This window comes from Spermophilus citellus (assembly GCF_964194105.1).
Source record: "Spermophilus citellus genome assembly, chromosome: 7".
NCBI classification, from domain to species: Eukaryota; Metazoa; Chordata; class Mammalia; order Rodentia; family Sciuridae; genus Spermophilus; species Spermophilus citellus.
Window position 1 is genome coordinate 153,725,861 of NC_138188.1, and position 16,645 is coordinate 153,742,505.

A 16,645-nucleotide genomic window follows, 5' to 3' on the forward strand; every position below is an offset into this window, starting at 1 on the left:
CCCCCATATGGCTTCATTCTCAGGAATGCCAGAATGACACATTAAAAGCTGCTCAGTCACTGCAGTACAAGCTAAAATCTGATCTGAGGTACCTGCACCTACTTCTCACTCTCTACAGAATTAGTCTCCTTTCATTCAAGGGACACATTCTGACTGTCAGATTCAAAGCATGTTCTAGGTTTTAGGGGAGCTAAGCTATTTTCGGATTCTGTGGACTTCTCAGACATCATGACTCTCAGTGAAAGTGGCCTGTGCAAGAGTGAACTTTTCAAACTGACGTGTCTGAGTCCTCCAAGCACGATCCAGTTTGAAATACATGAGGTCCATGACTGCATGATGGGACAGGAGCACCCTAAAGTCAAGGTTGGAAGGAATAGTCCTGCCCTGATATTTGCAAGACTAAGACAAGAAATAGAGGACCTCATAAGATATGGTAAATATTTAGATATCATAAATCAAAATAACACAGCTAATAAAACAAATAAAACATATCCTGTCTTTCTGTCTCAACAAATCTGAACCTAGCAGGCAAGTTCAGATTTGGAATTCTTGGGTTTTGAGTTCTGTGTAGGAAGATGACAGTGGCAGCCTGCAGACCTGGTAGCACAGGTATCCAAGTCTCCTCTATATCTTTCTAAATATTTCTGAGCTTCCAAGTTCTTCTTGGCCTGTTCAGGCCCTGGAAGCAAAATCAAGGATATTGGGTCAGGGAATTCTAGGGCCTTGGGTACTTGACTGGTGTTCTAGAACAGCAGTTCTCAATGGGAGGGGGATTTGGCAATGTTTGGAGAAATTTTGAGTTGTCACAGCTAAGGGGGTGGGGAGAGTGCTACTAGTATCTAGTGAATAGGACCCAGGGATGCTACTAAACATCCTATAGTGTGCAGGAAAGTTTCCACAGTAAGGAATTATGTGGCCCAAAATGTCAACGGTGCCAAGATTAGATAACCCGCTGAAGGAGGACATGAATACTGTTAAATGCCACAGAGTTACAATTCCTTAATTCCACTTTAGAAAGAGAGGTGAGGTTCTGGGTGGAGGCACTTTCTGGCTTCACAGATTCATAGAAGATGTTGCCTGAAGATTGACAGAACAGGGTCTTTTAGAGCGGGGGTCTTGATCAGGGACCCCCTTGCCCAGGTTTGAGAGTGATCCTGCAGAACCCAAAACCCTTCCATGGAGCCAAACAAGGGGTTGCCTAGGCTTCATTTGAGTATCTCAAAACAGCTGTAACTTATTGTCCCAAAGTGGCCCCTTGTATCCTTGGTTTGCTTTCTTGGCAAGTTTACAACGACCTGCAGTCTACCTCCCTCACTTCCTGGAACGCAAAGAAACTTTGGCCTTGGGCAAAGGCCCTTTGGCCAGCATTGGCATTTATGTAACTGTCTAGCATATGCAAGTTCATCTGGTGAATACTAGTAAGTCACACTTTCTAGAGGATGACAAATATGAATTGTGTGTCTCTGACAACAGATGCATTAGATTTCAAGGGCCTAAATAAAGTGTTTCCCAGATAAGTGCATCTTCAAAACTAAATTCTGTTTTCTGAGCTTTGGGGGTAATGCAGATTGTATTGATGAGCCTTTAAGGAGATGAAGAGGATTCAAATCCCACAAAGCAAACAAAACAGAAATTCCAGTGGGCATTTTTCAGTCTTCCCCATGTGGGTCTCTTCTTGCTCCCAATCTGGGTCCCTTTGGTCCTTTCTTCCAGCTCTTGTCTCCGACTTGCATCTCACTAGGCATCAGAGAAGAAGACATGAACTCAGAATTCTTAGTTTTCAACCCAAACTTTCTGAATCAGAAATCCAGCCATCTGAAGTTTAGCAATCCCTTTAGGTGAACTAACAGTGGCTTTCAGGATAAGGAACCTTACCCTTCCATAGAAAATAGTTCAGCCATCACTTTTTATTCAGAGACACACTATTGAATGAAGCAGGAACACTCTCCTCCACCCTATGCACTATCAAACTATTTTCCCAACAAAAGTATGGGTTAAGACGGGGGTAATTCTTATTCTGAGAAAATTTAAGCCATTACAGACAGATTCATGTTCACTGTAAAAACAATTCTAAGAGAACATTAGTGAAAGTTTATCTTGCACTGGAAAAGTATCCAAGTCTCCTCTATATCTTTCTAAATATTTCTGAGCTCACAAGGAAAAATATGTTGATCTTTAAAAATAAAAGTATTGTTTGCTCATTTCATTGTTTTTTTAAAAATATATTTTCCTTGAAAGATTGGGTAATATTTCTCTCTCCTATTGTATGAACGTATCATAAATTATTGAACCGTTCTAACCTTCTCCTTGAGCGTGTGTCCTTAGTTAGAATCAGACAAAAAACACAGATTCCTAGAAGCCAACCAGTGCCATTTTTTTTTAGAGAGAGAGAGAGAGAGAGAGAGAGAGAGAGAGAGAGAGAGAGAGAGAGAGAATTTTTAACATTTATTTTTTAGTTCTGGCAGACACAACATCTTTGTTGGTATGTGGTGCTGAGGATCGAACCCGGGCCGCACGCATGCCAGGCGAGCGCGCTACCGCTTGAGCCACATCCCCAGCCCCAACCAGTGCCATTTTGACATCTTTAGGATTTTGGCCTGGCCAGACACAAATATGAAGCCAAACAAGTAACAGTATGGGGCAAAGACTAAGAAAATTGTAAAGATGAAAAGGTGGAGCCAGGGATTCAGGAATATCGACTTTATACACAACACCACAAAGCCAAAAGCACTGTGAATAAAAAAATGAAAACTACAAAAAAACCCCCATCCATTTTGGAACATTCCAATTTCTAAACAGCAAACGAGATATTATGATCACAGTCACTCATAACTAACAACATGTCTAGACGAAGCAGCTGCAGATTTCCAGGGAGAACTATTTCACATCTTTCAGAAAGGAGAAGCCGTTTTCCCCGGGTTTCGGGTTTCAGGACTTTTCAAACCTCGGCCTGAGCGGGTGCTGCGCGGAGGACGGTTCCCAGCTCGGCCCTCGGCCCCGCCCCCTAGCATTTATGGCCACTCGCGTTCTAAAGCCGCCGTAGGGGGCAGGCAGATCTCGCGGCCGGCGATTGGTTCCGGGATAGAATGTAGGCGGGCCTTGGGGACACCAGCCTATAAAGTAGCCGTGAAGCTTCCACTCTGGTTTGCGCCGGCGTCTCCCGCTTCGTAACCTGCAGCTCCGTTAGCCGCGCTCGGAATCGGACTGCCAGCGAGTTATGGCAACGAAGGCCGTATGCGTGCTGAAAGGCGACGGCCCGGTTCAGGGCACCATCCACTTCGAGCAGAAGGCAAGGCCCGGGGCGTAGGTCCGTGGCGAGGCCCTGCTCGCCCGCCAGCCCGTGCACCTGTGTTGGGAGTGGGCCGGGTCGGGCCGCCATCGCCACGCCCCGCCCCAGAGGTCCGCGCCGCCCGGGACCTTGGCACCCGCACTGGCGTCCGCGTGCGTCCGCTAAGTGCTGAGTCACGGAGCGCGCCCGCGCTGCGGCGTGTATCCGCCTGCGGTCTGGGCGGGGGTACGGGCGGAGAACGGCAGAGCCTGCCGGGCTGGTGCAGATAGCCGCGGGCCGGGGCCTCGGCCTCCGCTAGCAGCCGTCTGGAGGCCAGGGTGGGGGCTGTTCGTCTGTGAAGTGGCGTTGGCCCTTCCCTGAGCGGTCTTTTTCCTGCTCGCGTGGGTTTCTTGGACACACTGGCGCAGTCCGATTTCCGGGGCAGCAGGGTCCTCCCTAGTATTGTCGCATGCATTATCTCCATGGGGGCTGCCTTCCCGACTTCAGTGCGCTAGATTGGGGTTCTGCGAATTGAGTTCCGCGGTCTTTAACAGCTTTCGAGCTAAGATTGGTTTTTGTATTTTTATAATGAAAAACAAGAATACTCAACAGAGAACGGAAGTGGTACTTTGTAGGATGGTGCTGGCCCGTCTCTTGGTCGTGGTCGGGCCACAAGGACAAGAAGATGGCCAGAGATTTAACCGTGGGAATTTTCCAGGGCAACGATGATCAACTCTGGTTGTACAGTAAATTAATTTGGGGAGCTTTTAGGAAATATAGATACCAAAGGCCCAATCCCCGATCAAGAATATAAAAGTCTGTCTCGTGCATTGCTTTTTTTTTTTTTTTTTTTTTTTTTTTTTTTTTAGTTTCCAAATGATTTTAATGTGCACCTATCCTTGAGAACTGTTGTTTAAGAATAGTGGGTGGGGTAAGAGACTTGGAGTTTACATTACATGAAATTGGCACTTAATAACAGGTTTTAGAGCATTCCTTAAACCAAATTCACTGCTCTACTAGCAGCCAGGTTGCCCAAATGGCAGACAATTTTTTTTTTTAAGGTGGGATCTTAAGATAAATTCATGAACAAATTTTGTAAAATAAACATTTTCGGAAATATTCATTGCCAATAATGTTTGCAAAATATGTGTTCTGCAAGAAAGATAACTTGTGATAAGACTGTCCGCCAGACCATAGTAATGTTACCAACTGAAGGTTTTGTTGTGCTTGGCTTAATCATGAGAGAAGATTTAATATATGAATGAGATTTAGTCCTCAAAATGGTTTACAGAAATATGAGTGGGCAGGAATAGAAGTGTATGCAAAGTAATGTATGCTAGGGAGAACCTGGTATTTGAGTATTTTGGTCTCTACCTTTTCTGAAAAAGATTCTTTGGTATTTGACTCCATTTGGCTGTGTTTCATTTGTCAGATTTGGTTTTGTCTCCCTTTTCTCCTCCCCGTGTAATTCACCACTGCTGGAGAATCCTAGGAAGCCTCTGAGGGATCCTTTCCCTCTAGCCATTGGAAAATGTGAAGACCCGCCAAACTCAGTTTCCTGATGGTTTTCCACCTGTCTTGATCACATTGTTTAGTTAAGCTCCAAACTTCATATTGGTGGTACCCTTTGTACTTGATAAAGACCCTTGGATAGTTAAACATTACAGCTCTACAGATTGGCAGATGTAATAATTTGGCTATAAACTGGTCTGTCCTTTTTCAAATTTAAAATTTTGGTTTAGTTGCCCACTTTAAAAATCAGAACTTTTCACCTTGAAAATTTTGGAGATGTGCTCATACTGAGCTTTCATTAACCCAAGACAACACTGGACTGGGGCAGTTGATATTCATTTTTGCTTCCCATGTCAGTGTTACGCACAGTGGTACCTGTCCCTTAGGGTGTAACTGTACAGCTGCTTCTGAAGAACTACTTACTTGTTCTGTATGCATTGCCCATGTGTGGGTTGGGGTTTGAAAGAACCTGCCCTTTTTGCCTGGTGATTCTCTGTTTCGGGGTGAGGAAGTGTTCGCATTTGAGTTTTTCCAGAATTAAAGGTTGTACATAGAGGAATCATAATTCCTATTTTCAGAACAAAAAGGGCAATTGTATGAATTGCTATTGTATGAATGCTTTCTTTGAGCTGTGTTTCCAGATGGAAAATTAAACAAGATTCCGAACTAGAGAAAAACATTTGTAATTTATAATTACATTATAACAATGTTATATAATTACCAATTATATTTTATAATTTGTAATTACCTTATGAGAATATTATTTAATACATGAATTATATTTAGTAGATATTTAGTCTTCAAAGTAGATATTTAGTCTTTTACAGAGAGGACAGTAGTGGTAGTATGTGCAGGTATCTATGAAATGTATGGGGAGGAGAACTATACTTGTTGATCCTGGTTATTAAAACAAATAAACAACAACAACAAACTAAGCTAAAAACAAAGATACTAGCATATGTATTACAGTGTGATGTAGTTCCTGTCTTATGTTTTATTTCAGTTCTTGACCTAAGCTATGACAGTAGTTGTCCTTAATTTCTAGATGCAGTACCATTACCTGGTATGACTGCCTGAATGGCATGTCATACTACTTTGTTTTTTCTGCTTAGTTCAGTGGTTTGCTTTTTTTATTTTTGTTTTTGGTATTGGGGATTGAACTTGACTGCTTTACTACTAGGCTACATCCTCTGCCCCTTTAAAATCTTTTATGTTTTGAGACAGGGTCTCATTAAGTTGCTTAAGGTTTCACTAAATTTCGGAGTCTGACCTCCAACTTGCAATCCTCTTGCCTCAGCCTCCTGAATTACTGGTATTGCATAGGCCATGCCTAGCCCAACTACTTTAGTGATTTTATTGTCCTTTCTTTTTGTTAGTGTGGAAGGTTTCTAGATTTCAGTGCCTAAAAAAGACTTAAAAAAAAGAGTATATTCTCTCAGGGTAGGATATTGTCTGACTACTAAGTGAACTTAGAGAATGAGTCCTTGGGGTAGCAAGTTGGATATTGCTGGGTGGTTTTTTTTTTTTTTTTTTAATACCCAACTGTTTGCCCCAAGGAAGGATATCTGCATGAAGAAAGAGCAAAGGGCTAATAATGAGTGTATGATTTGAGGTTCTCTTTTTAGATTATTAATTTTTTCATGTATGGTAGTTGAGATTGAACCCAGCTGTGGTCTACCACTACCACTACTCCCCCATCCCTTTTTATTTTGATAAAGTACTGAGGCTGCCCTTGAACCTTTGATCCTCCTGCTTCAGCCTCCTAACTGCTGGGATTATAGGTGTGCACCATCACACACTGTTTTGGGTTCATAAAGTTTGATATGGGACTGAGGATGTAGCTCTGGGCTTGATCCCCAGCACTGCAAAAGAAAAAAGGTTGGCTGTGTACCTGTGGATTCACTGTGTACAAATACAACCTCTTCAGAAGCATTTACTGAAGAAGTACTTAGTCATATTTACATATTCATTGCAAGAGTCACACCCTACAAAGTGCTTTACACACATTTGACATTTAGGTGCTTACTACCTTCCTGCTGTGTTATGCTGCTCTGTAATGTGCTTTTTTTTTTTTTTTTTAAAGAGAGAGAGAGAGAGAGAGAGACAGAGAATTTTTTTTAATATTTATTTTTTAGTTTTCGGCGGGCACAACATCTTTGTTTGTATGTGGTGCTGAGGATCGAACCTGGGCCGCACGCATGCTAGGCGAGCGCGCTACCGCTTGAGCCACATCCCCAGCTGTAATGTGCTTTTTATATGTTACTTTTTATGTTACTTTTTTTACTTAATCCTGAGCAGCAATGTTAGAACAAGGAGGTTCTCACTGGCTGGGAAGTAGTGGGAGTCTGTCTTTATCACTTTACTGTGTTAATAAAGGTAAGTCAACTGTAAGTAAGTCTTTGTTCAAAAGTACTTGTATTCTCAAACTTAATGCACTTTTCTTTGAATAAAGGCAAATAAAGTTGTGGTATCGGGACGCATTACAGGATTGGCTGAAGGCCCGCACGGATTCCACGTCCATCAGTTTGGAGATAACACACAAGGTAAGTTTTGCAGTGCTCCACTGACCATAACTTTTCGAGCTAGGAAGGCAAATAGGACTGAGTAACCCCTCACTGATAAAAACCTTCAACTTTTTTTTGAAGGTCAAGTTAAAATAAAATTATTATTAAGGCCAGCCTTAAGGAAATTAGCCACAAAACTGGTATTTGACTACTTACGTGTGGGAAGGAGAGAGAAAGGAGTTTATGATTTTGTAGAGTTTGTGCTTTTTGTGGGGGGGTGGAGTACGTCCTGGGGATTGAACTCAGGGGTACTTGACCCCTGAGCCACCTCCCCAGCCCTATTTTGTATTTTATTTAGAGACAGGGTCTCACTGAGTTGCTTAATCCCTTGCTTTTGCCAAGGCTGGCTTTGACCTTTCTGTCTCAGCCTCTGGAGCACTGCCCCTGGCCTTATCTTGTATTTTTTAAGAACACAATAGGAAACAAGTAAAAGCTCCTTTCTTGTATTGGGTAATGATCTCAGGTGTTTGTGAGCTGAGATGGGAACTTCCTGTACAGCACCTGATTTGTTTGCATACCCCCTGGAACAGCTTCACACCCAACTTGAGATCCCTGTTGGGACATGATTACAAACTCAAGATAGTATGTAGACCTGGTGCTTTGGAATGAGTTTCATTTTCTTAATTTGGGATTAGGAGCAAATTAATGAAAGATTACAGATTAAATTGCATTTGGTGATCATTTGCCATATTTGGGTTATAATCTGAACTTCAATCATGTTTATAGATTTGGGATGAGTACTTGATTGATTTTGCTGGAACTTGTTTTTAATGTACCATGGTTTGTTTCCAAATAGTTATTTTAGTGACCAGATTTTACTGGTTTCAGTAATGACTAAAATTCCCAACTTGCTTCTACCTCTGGTTTGGGACGTGATCGTTGTGTAGCTTTGACTTGGTAAACTACTTCCCGTAACCTGCTGTCTTCTTCTGTGTGGTACTCCCTGGGGCCTGCCTGGGTAGAAGCTATAAACAATGGAAGCTTTCCTTTGGTTGTTGAATAGAGAAAGCCTATCATGAAAGGACCTCCTGGGCTGTCATGGCTGTGTTCTTTGTGAATGACATCTCTGGTGCACAGGAATGCCACATCTGGGTGTGGCACAAAGGTGCTATTTAATATTCTGCCTATACCAGGTAAAAGCCTCAGACAAACCAGGAGAGCCTTTTGATATATGTTGCTTAAGAGATAAATTTTTTGGAATTAGACATGCTACCTTCTTAAAACTAGGATCATAAACATGAGATTTTAACTCCTAGAAGACCTGTTGAAGTTGTCTGGCCTACCATTCCATTGTGAAGAAGCCAACACCCAGAGAAGGATATTAATTTGACTAGTGTCAGTAGTTAGAATCCCAGTCCATTGTGTTCATACCAAGCTGTTGCTTCCTGTTTTTATTATCCCAGAAATCGTGACGCAGACCAGTGCTTTCTCTATTGGAAGTTTTGGCAATGATCATTTTCTTTTTAGAATTTATTTTGGAATTTTGATTGATAAACTAGCTGACCTCCCCCACTTTTTTTTTTCTTTTATAAATAGGCTGTACAAGTGCAGGTCCTCACTTTAATCCTCAATCCAAAAAACATGGTGGGCCAACAGATGAAGAAAGGTGAGCTGCAAGATGCTGAGCTCCTCTGAAGTAATTGTGATGTTTTGTGGCATTGATAGTGTGCACCGCTTGCAAAACCAAGCAAGATGATTGAGTGTTGTCCCCTGTGCTTTTGAATTTGTTGTCTTCCACATAGCTTCCCCACCCCTTATGCTGAAATGGCTTATTACTTGGGCTAAGGTGGTGACAAATGGGAACACTTAAAACAATTAGGTTTTGTAGCATTTATTGAATATAGAACTAATACAAGTGCCAAAGGGAACTAATACAGGAAATGTCAAGAATAACAGTATTGTTGGCCACTAGAAAAGGAAAGCATCAGTGTCTACCTAGGAAGCTTCTGTAGATAAAAATGTCATGCTGGAAACTAGCTGAGACCCCCATTTGTACGTGTGTGTCTTCTGAAGACCTTTCAGAATATTAAGTTTAAGGACAAGATTAATTTATTTTTATAACAGAAGGCCTAGGGGCCTAGCTTTCTTAATTGTTCCATTAACTGAGAGGGATAACTCAGTAGCTGAGTTTACTATGTGGTACTTTATCTCTGAAATTAGAGGTTGCCCCCATCCCAGGACTCCTTCTCAGCTTGTTTTTAAATTTATGTTTTCAGAATTTTGTCAATCTGGAAAAGTGATCTTTTTTGATACATACCTCTTAGTCTGCCTTTTATATTTGACTCAGTCATGTTTTAATTTAGTACATGAATCCTCTGATGTTAAGTGAAAATCAGTGCTAATCCATCTGATAATTTTTCAATGCCAGGCACGTCGGAGACCTGGGCAATGTGATTGCTGACAAAGATGGTGTGGCCAATGTGTCCATTGAAGATTCTCTGATCTCACTCTCAGGAGAGCATTCCATCATTGGCCGCACAATGGTGGTAAGTTTTCATATAAAAAGGATATGCATAGGATTTTTTCTAACATATAGTCATGTATCTTTTCACCATTTTCTCAGTGGTTAGTCTTGGTTTTTAAATATTCACATAAATTGTACTTTTAGTTCAGATTAGGAAAAGTATTTTATTCAATGTCTACAGTGAAGATGAATTAATGTATCTAGGTCAGTTAAGAACACTGTTCTGCTAAGGTGCAGTAAAAAGCAGGTTGTATTTGGCCGTATCAGATCAAATTGGGGAGATAGTAGTTTTTAGTTTTAAAGCAGCCATATTTTATTGCCATGATTGTTTCCCCTTGTAGGTAAATATTTTGTTGAATCTAAAATCTGGGATGGACTTGAGTATTCATAATGAGTCAAACGTGTGTAGGCTGCCATATGGAGCGGTCCTCCCAAGTTACCCTGGAAGCTGCATCTGCTTCATGCATGCCACCTGGTAGGAAAGGCTCTCTTGCCCCGTCAGGGCAGTTAACATTCAGTAGGCACTTCCTTTCAGTGGACCCTTTATCCTTAGAATTTTCTTCAGCCCTATTGGTGAAGCAGAAAAATAATTTAATGTACAAAATTTAAAATACCATTGCTAAATAGTTTTAGGATTCTTTCTTATTTATAGGTCTACAGTTCATTAGGCACGAAATTTTTGGTAGGTTTACTATAAGGTTACTGTTTTTTTCATGGAGAATGAAGACCATGTGGCATTTGGGTTTTCAGTATTTCTGAAATAGCAACACTTACCTAGTGTTTAAAGGTAACTTGTCTTTGCATCAACAAGAAAAAACTTTTTAGTAGTTTCTACTTTGAAACTCCTAGCATAAATGTTAGTTTTTGTGGGTTTTTTTTTGATAGTTGGATTATTTTAACATGTTGTTTCCTAATATTAAATGATTTTTAGAAGTCTTTTAGAGCACTGTTGGGAAGAGATTCTATATTACTTGATAGCCCAAAGTTAAATGTTCTTAAATTTTTTTAAAGGTCCATGAAAAACCAGATGACTTGGGCAAAGGTGGAAATGAAGAAAGTACAAAGACAGGAAATGCTGGAAGTCGTCTGGCTTGTGGTGTAATTGGGATCGCGCAGTAAACATTCCCTTCCATGTTGTCTGAGTCCCAGTAACTCATCTGTTATCCTGCTAGCTGTAGAAATTTAACTTGATAAACATTAAACATTGTAATCTTAAAAGTGTAATTGTGTGACTTCTTTTTAATTGCTTTAAGTGTTGTAATGAGAATGATTTACGATTACTTGGAAATATTGTATAGTTTTATTGTATAAAATTCATTCAATTAAAATGTTTTAACAATCTCCATATTTTACCACTTATCACATGTGGGTATTAAACTCACTGAGTTTCTTCAATTCTCATTCAAGCTTGTGAATAAACACCCTATGTAAGGATGACATTTATTTTGAGCCTATTAAAGTATCCAAATCAAAATTGTAAATTAAGCTCTGATACTCTTCTATACATAGAACATGAATTGAACAGATGTAGTAATACTAATGATTTCATAGCACTTTCAAAACGTTTTGAGAGAGGGCATCAAAATCTAAAAATTTTAGCAGCTCTCTCTTTAGCTATTATGGCAACCCAAATTTGTCCTTTGTCAGCTTTAGGGGAATTTCCCTGCTTAGTGACTTAGCATTTTGATTCATAAATTACTTAAGTTTATTTTCAAAAGCATGTAGTATGGTTTAAGAAAGCCCTTTCATAATTTTTAGTGACTTGTAAAAGGCTAATTACACCTAGTTAGCTAAGACTAATTGACCTGTCAGAATGATTTAACTTTACAAAGTGGAAATTGGCACAATCTGTTTTCTTCAGATTGGCCCTCTCATGATACTACAGTACTAGCAGGTAGAACCAGGGAAATATTTGTTCTGGCTGTTAAAACAGTCTTTAAGAATTTACTCAAGTTGCAATTGAGTGAATTAGAGAAATCAGTTCTCTTCCTTTGATGTAAATATGTATGTACCTGTGAAAGAATGTGTTTATCTAAGGTTCGTGACTATCTGGATGACAGTTAAGAATTGTATAAAGATTTCTGATAGGATTGTAGTTTGTTCTTGGTTTCTCTACCATAAATATGTACTTTATGAAATGTAAGAGGTCATTTAGAACAGCTAAATTTGAAAAAGATACTGTTTCCAAAGTTCAGATTTGAGATAAAGAATATGCTCATTAAGTGGTTAGATGGCCTTCAGATAAGAGAATTTTAAACAGTATTTCCAGATTTTGTTAATGTAGTTTGTTGCTCCTGTGGGATACAGGGACAGTGCAGTCATACTACAAAAGTCAGGCGTTTTTGCTTTTGTTTTCATGTTCAAATGGGGTGGTGTCAATACTTTGAACTGGAAGTAGAAGCTTAAACTGGAATCAGGAACACCGAAGTCCTTGAAATCTGGAAGGAGTTTCAGTTAGTGCTTCAAAACTTCCTAAGTTTGAACAACACAAAACTAAAGAAAAGTTTTGTAATTGAAGTTTACAGATATGAAATAGACTTTTCTAAAGGCAGGGGCAGAAGGCTGTCCTAAATACATTATCCTCGTCAATACAGATCTTACTGAGAAGTAGTAAAATAATGTAGTTTCACTGAGGATGCAGATAAACAAAGTCACCTACTCAGCACTAGGAAACTAGGACAGTATAAGAATTTAGGAGGACTGGGTAAGCAGTTTCATGTTACTGCTTTTCTGTACTGCTTCTTATGAAGGCTTGTTTTGGTTTCAAATATTTTCAAGTGATACTTCTTGAATAACTTAAATTCATTTTCCCAGTTAGCCCAACAGTTATAAGCAAAAGAGATAAAACACTTTATGTGGCAAAAAATTCAGTCTACCTCTGAGCAACAGGGAAATTAAAACAGTAAAGAAAGGCAACAGGCAAGGCTTATAAGAAACAATAGGTTGCATTTAAGTCCTTATATAAAATAAGACAAAAGCTTTCAGGTTGCAAATGTTAACCTTGATTTCACTTTAGCTTTTTGGAAAAATTTAATGGGATGATTTAAAAAAAAACCTAAGTAATATCCAAGGTAAACAGATAATTTTATGGTACAATTTTATGATTTGGGAACCAATTTCTCCCCAAATAAAATGTTTTTACAAATTAATTAGGACATTACCACAAAGCCAATGGAAAAAAAAACAAAACCTTGATTGAACTGCAAACACTAACAAGCTTTTCAAATAACAAACCGCTAAACTTATGATTAAAATGCTAAAAATCAAAAAAATTACAAATGATAGTGTTTGAGAGTAACTACATAAAATTGTATTTCCATCAAACAAGTCTAATTTAGACTCCACTACATAAGAGCTCAAACTTTGATGGTGAACAATCCTTTTCTACCTTAATGCAGTGTAGGAAGAATAGCACACATTAAAGTTTGTTACGAAAATAGAGTTTATTAAAAACATCCCTATTGTTTTGAGGAGCTTTCACCGTTACCTTGTCTTAAATTAAAAAAAAAAATAGAGAGCACTTCTAATTACGATTTGTAAACTTTTTAAAGTCAAAACTTTTAAAAAGTTACAGCAAAAAGGGTAATATTTATTCATATCTTCAGTATTTTTTGTTATTTTGTGGCTATTTTTAAATAGAAGGGAAGCAATCAAATTGCTTTACAATTCCCCACCAACTACTGCGGGGCTGTGATATAGCAGGAGCAAATATAATACAGCATCTGTACACCTCAAGCTCTACACTCCAGAAGTGTCACTGTCACATTGGGACAAATTCCAGTCTCTAACGAGGAGCCTCTGCTGCTGAGCCAGAATCCTTTTCGGGTTCAACGGATGAGGTAGCCTCAGCAGGTAACTCTTCGGAAGGTTTCACCACTGTGGCCTCGGCCTCCCCCTTAGCAAGTTCTGAAACAGTGTCTACATTTCCAACTTGGCTAATGGGAGGTTCAACGGTTTTGTTACCACCTGCCCTGTCTGTCACCTCAGGCTTTTCCTTTCCTCGGTTTTCTTCCTTCTCTCTACGAGACTCTCTATCTCTAGAATCTCTCTCTCTGTCTCGATGCCCACTAGAGCGTCTATTTCTCTCTTCCAAGTCTCTGTGCCTGTCCCGGTCAGGGCTCCTTCTTCCCCACTCTCTCCTTTCACGATTACTATTATCTCTATCATCATTACGGTTCCCATACCGTTCCCGGTCATTTTCCACCCTATTTCCGAAAGATCTTCTTCCAAACCTTTCTTGGTCTCTACCTGAATTGAATTGCTGCCTGCTATCATTTCTAAACTGCTGTGGCTGCTGCTGGGCTGGTGGTGGCTGCTGTGATGGTGGTGGCTGCTGCGGCTGTGGCTGTGGTGGAGGTGGCTGCTGTGGCTGTGGCTGCGATTGTTGCTGCCTTCCATCTCTGTCTTCGGGCCCCCCTGGGCCTGGCCCCGGGCCCCCCAACCCTGGCATTCCACCAGGCCTAACAAAAGGGCCATGTGGTGGGAAGGGCCCCTTCATTCCATGCGGTGGAGGCATTGCAAAGCCCCCTGGTCCTGGTGGTGGACCTCTGTGCATCATGTGCGGTGGCATGGGGCGGGGTGGCATCAGAGGGAATCTCTGTAAATGAGGTGGAGGCATTCCTGGAGGGCGCTGGAGTGGGATGAGGCCAGGTCGTGCACCCAGAAGACCAGTAGATGGTGCCTGGAGCCCGATTACAGGACCAGGAGTGACTCCTTGAGTGCCTAAAACACAACAAAAATAAAAAATGTAAATGCCACAGAAGATTCAATCTAGAATCTTAATTTTCATGCTATGTATCAATCTGTACCAATGCATCCCACATCCACTTTGAGAGTCCAGTACCTAAAGCAAGGAATCTATTAATGACTCATTTTGTAAGTAATTAGTATATAGACGGAGGCAGAAGCAAGCTGGAAAAGAAAACAAATACACCAATTTTTGAAGAGTAGGTCAAAATCTTCAGCAGGCTTCAGTAGAAGCTCTTTCACCACTCCAAATACATTAGAGAAACATGTTTTAAAACCTAATGAGAGAAAGGATTGCATTCACCAGCAATAACTACTGAAGGGTATTTCAGGTGTACCCTTAACAAAATCTCAGTCTAAGTCTTAACTAAACAACTACTAGATTAGGAAAAAAATGAGGCCACTGACCTAGAAAATCCAGTGAGAAAATGATTCTATGCTACAGTCTATCGTCTTAAAATGCCTCATAGAACAGCACAATGTGTAACCTGCCAGGTCGCTGAAACTGCTGAATAATGCTAGGTGTTCATTCTTCCAAGACGAATACAACTGATGCTGTTATAGTAACAATGACTTACTAGTTTCACTTTCTCATTTACATGAGGGCTTCTCATTCTAGTCTGAGAGTCACACAAATTCAACGATTCAACATCTATAATCATAGTGAAAAGAAGTAAGGATTTGTTTTGGTTCTCCACTTACATAATAGGCACCAAATCTCCCTCAATTTCTTTCTTTCAAATATAAGGTAAATACTCCCAAGGGGGGGGGGAGAGAAATTTTAAAAATATTTATTATTTAGTTTTCGGTGGAAACAGCATCTTTATTTTATTTTTATGTGGTGCTGAGGCTTGAACCTGGGTCCCGCCTGTGCTAGGCAGGCGCTCTACTGCTGAGCTACAATCCCAGCCCCAGGAGTTACTTTGATAATTGAAAAGTGCTCCAGATATTGTCAGAACATGGTATTTACCACTGTACTGCAGAAAATCTTTTTGAGCACGTTATGGTTTATGCTATGAGCTGGTAATGGCAATAGAAATGCTTGTGTAATTAATAGAAAAGTGACTCAATACTTTAGTACCAGTTTTTCAGCTTCTCCCCCCCACCCCCATCATGTTATTTTAGGTTATAACTTGCAAACTAAAGTCTTTCCATGTTTCTACAATTTCTGTATAAAAAAATTAATGTAATAAATGAGAATTTCTTCTTCAGTTTTTGTTATTCATAACGTGATCCAATTTTCGGCAGGCTTAACCACTGAAGTGAACCTGAAACGTGTACGTAGATATCTAGTTTATAACTTTTCTATTTTGGGGTGGTTGTACTGGAGGCAAGTGTCTACCACTGAGCCATACTCATTGTAACTATTTTGACATGAACGCTGCCCAGTTTTGGCACTTACTAAAATGCCCTCTAAACGCTTAAACAGAAATACACTTATGCAATATAAACTTTCTCAGGAGTGATCTTGGACACATAACCTTGTTTGTTTTTTTTTTAAACATTTATTTTTTAGTTGTAGATGGATGCAATACCGTTTTATTTTTATGTGGTACTGAGGATGGAACCCAGTGCCTCACACATGCTAGGCGAGAGCTCTACCCCTAAGCCACAACCCCAGCCCCAGTATTCAGGTTTATAAAATAGGCATAGCAGTGATATCTGTCACTTCCACTTGACATCAAATGACATAAGAATGGGTTCAGTGCCTCTCTATTAACTACTGAAATTACTATTCCATACATCTTAGATAGTCCTGACACTAAATATTTTATTTACAAAAAGAGCAGTTTTATCATTTCTGATAATTACGATCTTAATCAATTCCTCCTGTTCCCTCAATACCCAGCAAGATTTGAAGTCAAGTTTGGTGGCTGGGGAAATTTTAAGTATACTGAGTAACAGCAAAGAGACAGATTTTAATCTGTCTCCTCACACTGTAGTTAGGAAAATCCTGGACAACGAATACACATAGGACCACCACCTAGACTGTATTTCAGACTCAAATGAGATCTAGTGGCAGACCGAAACATTCTTCTTAGCATTTTAAGTAAATATAATTGAATATACATCATAAAAACAAAAGTACCT

General features: G+C 40.0%; 2 protein-coding genes across 5 annotated transcripts in view; one reads left to right on the plus strand and one right to left on the minus strand.

Annotated features, from left to right (window-relative positions):
• The first annotated feature begins 3,124 nt into the window (after positions 1 to 3,124).
• On the plus strand, positions 3,125 to 11,032 carry SOD1 (superoxide dismutase 1). The gene is made up of 5 exons (XM_081301412.1): positions 3,125 to 3,289; positions 7,233 to 7,323; positions 8,881 to 8,950; positions 9,713 to 9,830; positions 10,820 to 11,032. The coding sequence occupies exons 1-5, from the start codon at positions 3,218 to 3,220 to the stop codon at positions 10,925 to 10,927; spliced, it is 459 nt and encodes a 152-aa protein (XP_081157538.1). The 5' UTR covers positions 3,125 to 3,217; the 3' UTR covers positions 10,928 to 11,032.
• Positions 11,033 to 11,177: 145 nt separating this feature from the next.
• The window catches only part of SCAF4 (SR-related CTD associated factor 4), a 61,810-nt gene continuing 56,342 nt past the window's right edge, over positions 11,178 to 16,645 (minus strand). For all 4 annotated transcript variants that reach the window (XM_081301411.1, XM_081301409.1, XM_081301410.1 and 1 more), the window contains exon 20: positions 11,178 to 14,530. In XM_081301411.1, the coding sequence (XP_081157537.1) occupies positions 13,593 to 14,530 (938 nt within the window). In that variant the 3' untranslated portion in view covers positions 11,178 to 13,592. The remainder of the gene's footprint in view (positions 14,531 to 16,645) is intronic.

What these genes read in the sequence shown, in the direction of transcription:
- SOD1 (XM_081301412.1), top strand. Translation starts at nt 3,218, where the DNA reads ATGGCAACGAAGGCCGTATGCGTGCTGAAAGGCGACGGCCCGGTTCAG. An exon ending in CCATCCACTTCGAGCAGAAG is followed by an intron (nt 3,290 to 7,232) that starts GCAAGGCCCGGG and finishes CTTTGAATAAAG; the next exon opens with GCAAATAAAGTTGTGGTATC. An exon ending in GGGCCAACAGATGAAGAAAG is followed by an intron (nt 8,951 to 9,712) that starts GTGAGCTGCAAG and finishes TTTCAATGCCAG; the next exon opens with GCACGTCGGAGACCTGGGCA.